Source organism: Mus pahari, chromosome 1 (genome assembly GCF_900095145.1).
Source record: "Mus pahari chromosome 1, PAHARI_EIJ_v1.1, whole genome shotgun sequence".
Classification (NCBI taxonomy): Eukaryota; Metazoa; Chordata; class Mammalia; order Rodentia; family Muridae; genus Mus; species Mus pahari.
In genome coordinates this window covers 79,942,171-79,948,194 of record NC_034590.1, presented here as the reverse complement: position 1 = coordinate 79,948,194, position 6,024 = coordinate 79,942,171, and the positions used below count along the sequence as shown (strand labels likewise).

Below are 6,024 nucleotides of genomic sequence, written 5' to 3'. Positions count from 1 at the left end.
CCGGACCTTTGGAAGAGCAGTTGGGTGGTCTTACCCACTGAGCCATCTCACCAGCCCTATTTGCTTGTTTTTTAAACAAGGTCTCACTATGTATCCCTGGATGGCCTGGAAATTGCTCTGTATACCAGGCTAGTCTTAAATTCAACAGATCTGCTTGCCTCTGCCTCCCAAGTGCTAGGACTAAAGGCATGCACCTCTATGCCTAGCTGAATGTGTGTTTTAAATTTATTTTTAATAAGTCTGAGTTTGTGGAAATATATGCTATGTATACGTGGGTGCCCTTGGAACCCAGCTGGATTATAGGCAGTTGTAACTTGCTTAATGTGTGTGCTGGAAATGGAATTTGGGTCCTCTGGAAGAGCAGTGAGGACTCAACCACTAGGCTGCTTCTCCAGTTCCTCAATTCATTCTACTGTGAACTTTATGGTGCTGATGTAAATATAACTATTTACAGATGGAGGAAAAACAAATAACTCTAAAGACTAATTGGCTAAAGAAGTTATAAAACAGGAGGTCAGCCTGAAGTTCACATGTCTAAGTAACAATGGATAGAGTGTAGCCCAGCTTCTGAGCAAGTTTTGCCGCAGATGAATGTGTTGACTAACAGTGAACAAAAATAATTACCTGTTGTCCTTCTGTGCCCTCAGCGGTAACCATAGCAACAGAATGTGTTCCTGCTGAGGAGATGACTGCATCATGAGTGGGGACTGTGATGGGTGTGCCATCCTGTGTTACCATGGTGATAGTGTTGCCAATGGCCTGCATGTCGGCTTGAGATATGTTGACCTGTAAACACAGTGCATTTTACAAACCAGTCAGTATTTCCTGTTACATTTGGTAATCTTAACTAAGGACAGAGCCTAACCCTCACATAAGCTTCATTTGTGGGAGCAAATAAATTTTGCAATGGAATATAATCTTCCATGCATCAGACAAGTCTATGTCTGGTTGGGTTTTGTATGTGTGTTTTAGATAGGGTCTTTCTGTTTCCCATACTGGCCTGGAATATTGCAGTAATCCTCTTGCATCAGTTTCCTGCATACGGGGGTTACATCTGTCAGCCACTACTCCCCCACTTCTGCCATAATCTTGTACCGTCACGAGTCTTGGGCCTAACTCTTCCTTCCCTAGCCATCTCTACCTTGACACTCTGCACTCTGCTCAAATCTGTTCCCCATGTTCTAGAATTTCTGTGTGTACTTCACCTTTCAACTTCTTTGTCTATCTTCTATCATTCTATCACCTCAAATCTGCATCTGACATGCCAACCAGTACTGTCTCGAAATAACAAAAACTCTCAAAAAAACTGAGGGGTGTGTGTGTGAGAATTCCAGGCTAGCCTGAGTTACATGAAACCCTGTTTTAAAAAGAAAAGTTAAAAAAAAAAAAAGAAAAAAGAAAAAAGAAAAAAGAAAAAAAGTGCCATACAATGGCGCATGCCTTTAATCCCAGCACTCAGGAGACAGAGGCAGGCAGATTTCTGAGTTCGAGGCCAGCCTGGTCTACAATGTGAGTTCCAGGACAGCCAGGGCTACACAGAGGAAACCCTGTCTCAAAAAACTGACCAAACAAACAAACAAAAAAAGAAAAGAAAAGTCATGGAAAAGAGAAAGAGTGTGGTAGCAAACACCTGTAATTTCACATCTTGGGAAGTGAGGCAAGAGAATTTCCGTAAGTTCAAGTCCTGGTCTATACACAGAAGTCTAGCCACATAGAGGCCTTGTGTCAAAAGCCACCAAACCAAACCAAACCCTAATACAAAATAAAACCCCAAAAGTATACTGACTCCAGGAGGCAAGCTCTAGTACAGACGGGCAGGAAGAAGGTTCCCATGGGAGACAGGAGGGTAGCGATGCCCCAAAGCCCATCAGCCTCCTCCTTTTTACCAAAGCTAAAACAACTCTAGCAAATGCTTAAAAATCACACTGAAGCTGAGTTCTTTTAGGTTATTGGCACCTACAAAACAATGCCACATTTAGCTCTCAGAGAACATACATTCCACTACTCTGCCTCAGAGAAAATCAAGATTCCTACTGAATCAACTGGACTCGATGAAGCCAGCCAAGCACCTATGGTTTCTGGTGAGGAAAACGGCTCCAGAATGCAAATTCTATAGGCATTTGTTTCTTTTTCTTTTTCTTTTTCTTTTCTTTTTTTTTTTTTGGTTTTTCGAGACAGTGTTTCTCTGTTTAGCTTTGGCTGCCCTGGAACTCACTTTGTAGACCAGGATGGCCTCCAACTCAGAAATCCGCCTGCCTCTGCCTCCCGAGTGCTGGGATTAAAGGCATGTGCCACCACGCCCGGCCCTAAGCATTTGTTTCTTAACTTACGTCCCAGGATGACATCATCACATCCTCCTGACCTCAGTCAGTGCTCAGTCCTAGATTGAATCAACTGCTAAGTCCTAGCCCTTCCCTCCCTGTGCTGTGCTTCACCCAGACCCATTCATTATCTCTGCTTGTTTGAGACAGGGCCTCATCTTGTAGAACAGGCTGGGCTGGGACTCACTGAAAATGGCCTGCCTCAGGAGTGCTGGGACTAAAGTCACTCACCACCACACCTAGCCAGACCCACTACTTAAAACAAAATTTTTTTTAATTTATGTATTTGAGCATTTTGTCTACATATACATGTCTGCACACCAAAAGATGGCATAATATAGGCAGTTATAAGCCACCATGTGGTTGCTGAGGACTGAACTTAGGACCCTGGAAGGGCAACCAGTGCTCTTTTTTTCCTTGTTTTTTTTTTTTTTTTTTTCCGAGACAGGGTTTCTCTGTGTAGCCCTGGTTGTCCTGGAACTTACTCTGTAGACCAGGCTGGCCTCGAACTCAGAAATCCACTGCCTCTGCCTCCCAAATGCTGGGATTAAAGGCGTGCGCCACCACGTCAAACTGCAGCCAGTGCTCTTAACTACTGTACTTATCTCTCCAGCCCAGATGCAGTGCTTCTGAAGCTCACAATCGCCTTGGGCTTCTGATCTTTGTCGCTTCACCTTTGACCCACACCAGCTGATGCCATTTGGATTCTATGGATGTGTGGGATGTAAACCCAGGCCAGAAAGTTTGTAAGGTAGAGGAGGTGGAGACCTGGAGACTTGGTGGGCACACACCTGAGGCTTAGGTGACTCTCAGCTCCCTGCCAGACTTCTGACTTGGAACATGTACCATGCTTCTCACATAAAAGAGATGTGACCTGTGGTCACAAGGCCCAAAACAGAGTTCTCCATGCTAATGAGGTACCTAGAAGCCTGGAGGGCTTAGCCAATAAGCTTCCCTTTCTAGACATTTCTCCCTGCAAAAGGTATTTAATCTCAGGCCTACCCTGAAAAGGAGGGTACTTTGGTACTTTTTTTTTTCCCTTTTAGATTTATTTTATTTATGAATACACTGAAGCTATCAGACACACCAGAAAGTTATCTGATCCCATTACAGATGGTTGTGAGCCACTATGTGGGTGCTGGGAATTGAACTCAGGACCTCTGGAAGAATAGTCAGTGCTCTTAACCACTGAGCCATCTCTCCAGCCTGAGGGTATGGTTTTATATATCCATTTCCACCATGACAATAAACTGTTCAGAACCATGGTCTGTCTCTTTTCATCAAGATCTGCTGTGGAAAGGAAGCTGTGAAGAAGGCCTATGCTTACAGAGCCACAGCCTAATCTCCTGTTGAAGGCCTCTCTGCGTTCCCAGCTACAACCACAACTACCACCAAGCCAGCCAATGCCAAACCAAGGACTATCTCCACCCACCCCACCCCCCATCCCTCCCCACAGGCCCCACCCTCCCTACCCCCAACCAGCTCAGGCATTCCCACATCAGATAGAGTGAGTTTTCCCACCCCTGGAGAGGTGTCTCTACCTTCCCTACAAACTCTCCCAGTGTGGGATAAGTGCTGTCAAACTCCCCAGGTGGCCATGCCCTTGGGCAGAGAGGACAGAAGAGGGCCTATAACCCTATATGGATGCAAATATCCTCTACTGTATTACTTCAAACAGTTCTTTTCAGCAGACCATGGAAGATCTGTGGGAGATCTACCATTGCTGAGACCCCTTTGGGGTCGAATGACACTTTCATAGGGGTCACCTAAGACTATTAGAAAGCACATATATTTACATTACAACTCAAAACAGTACAAAATTATGGTTATGAAATAGCAACAAAAATAACATTTTGGTTGGGGCCACCAGAGCATGAGGAGCTGTGTTAAAGGGTGGCAGCATTTGGAAGGCTGAGGCTCTAGAGGCCTAAGTACAAACAACATGCTTCCCACTCAAGGGTTTCCTCCACAGGCACCCAGGTGCAGAAAGATTTCACTTCCTTGCCTGTTAGTAGATACTTACATGTTGAGTCCCATCCTGTGATATGAGTGTGACTTGTTGACTCAGCCCAGACTGGGTTACTGTGGCTACTTGTGTAGATACAATGTCCTCTCCATCTACACCTGTAACATATGTGATCTGGGACCCTTTAAGAACATCATCACCTTGACCTGTTTAAAATAAATGAATAATTTACTTGACCAATCAATCTATTTAGACAACACTGGAGATCTTAAGTATGAAACAGAACACTGAATTGAGAGCTAGGCACAGTGGTGGATGCCTGTCCTTCAAGCACTTGGGAAGAGGAAGTAGTTCAAGGGCAGCCTTGGTTACACAGGGAGTTCAAGGCTGATCTAGGTTGTACAAAACCTCATCTCAAAAAAACATACAAAAGAAAGCAAAACCCTAGTTTTATATTCTAAACCCTGAAAAGAGTTTCAGAACTTCTTAATGAGTCCATCTTCACATCTGCCAGGCCAAGCCAAATCAAATCACACCAAACCAAACCAAACCCAACCCTATCCATCAACTTCAAGTGTTCTGATTTTGGAAGGCCTCTCATTTACACTTAGATGTGTGATTATACGATACTGTGCTCATATGTACAGGGGACACAGAAGGGAAGAACTATATATAGAGACATTTGCCCTCTTGGCTCCTGAAGTCACTTAAGTCTCATGAAGGTAATAAAACAGTCTATAAACATTAACCACAAAACCAGAATGGCTTGTACACACAATCTACTAACCTACTCAGTCCTTTGTGTAGATGCCCCGTGACTGACAGCAATCTATTAGTACACAATGACATCATTGTGTAAAGACTATGCAATGGCTATAAATGTAATGACTATCTGGGTTGAGGTTAATCATTTCATAAGTGACTAAACAGGAACTCCATCCAGTTCAGGTACTTTTTTCTTCCACAGAAACCAGCACGTGAACAACAATTTCAGCAGCAGAACTACTAGAGTGGGCAACTGACCTCTCTCTCCTCAATCCTGGCCAGCTCCATGGAGCAGAGGAAAGGGAAACTTTCCCTCTTCAAGGAGGAACTTAAGACTCCATTACTAATCTGAGAATTAGTATATGAAGGATTTCAGGGTTAGGTCTAACTAGCATGTGTTCAGATGGCAGCAGTCACTGAGGTGTAATCGTCTTCCCTTTTTTTCCCAACAGTTGTTTATACACCATTATTCCCAAAGATTATGTCAAACCCAGAGATTATGTCAGAGAAAGCACAAATCTGTATTTTTTGAAAAGTAATCATATTTGGTTTTTTTTTTTTGTTTGTTTTGTTTGCTTGTTTGTTTTTTCCAGGGTTTCTCATTGTGGCCCTGGCTGTCCTGGAACTCACTTTGTAGTCCAGGCTGGCCTGCTTCTGCCTCCTGAATGCTAGGATGAAGGAACACACAACCACAGCCTGGACAATCATCGCTTTTAAAATATATTCCTTTTTCTTTTTTTTTTCTCTTTTTTGTTTTTTGTTTTTCTTTTTGTTTTAAAATATATTCTATTATAGGCCATTTTACAGAATGAAAAAACCTCTTATAGTCTGAGATATCAACATATAAGGAGGCAAGTAAAGACATGCTGTATAAGCCGGGCGTGGTGGCACACGCCTTTAATCCCAGCACTTGGGAGGCAGAGGCAGGTGGATTTCTGAGTTCGAGGCCAGCCTGGTCTACAAAGTGAGTTC

The 6,024-nt window shown here is 43.6% G+C and overlaps 1 protein-coding gene across 4 annotated transcripts in view; it reads right to left on the bottom strand.

Annotated features, from left to right (window-relative positions):
* Nucleotides 1–6,024, bottom strand: part of Znf143 (zinc finger protein 143) — a 39,807-nt gene that overhangs the window by 3,629 nt on the left and 30,154 nt on the right. For all 4 annotated transcript variants that reach the window (XM_021194301.2, XM_021194311.1, XM_029546590.1 and 1 more), the window contains exons 13-14: nucleotides 4,345–4,493; nucleotides 625–786 (exon numbers count right to left, since the gene is read on the bottom strand). In XM_021194301.2, coding sequence (XP_021049960.1) covers nucleotides 625–786; nucleotides 4,345–4,493 — 311 coding nt within the window. The remainder of the gene's footprint in view (nucleotides 1–624; nucleotides 787–4,344; nucleotides 4,494–6,024) is intronic.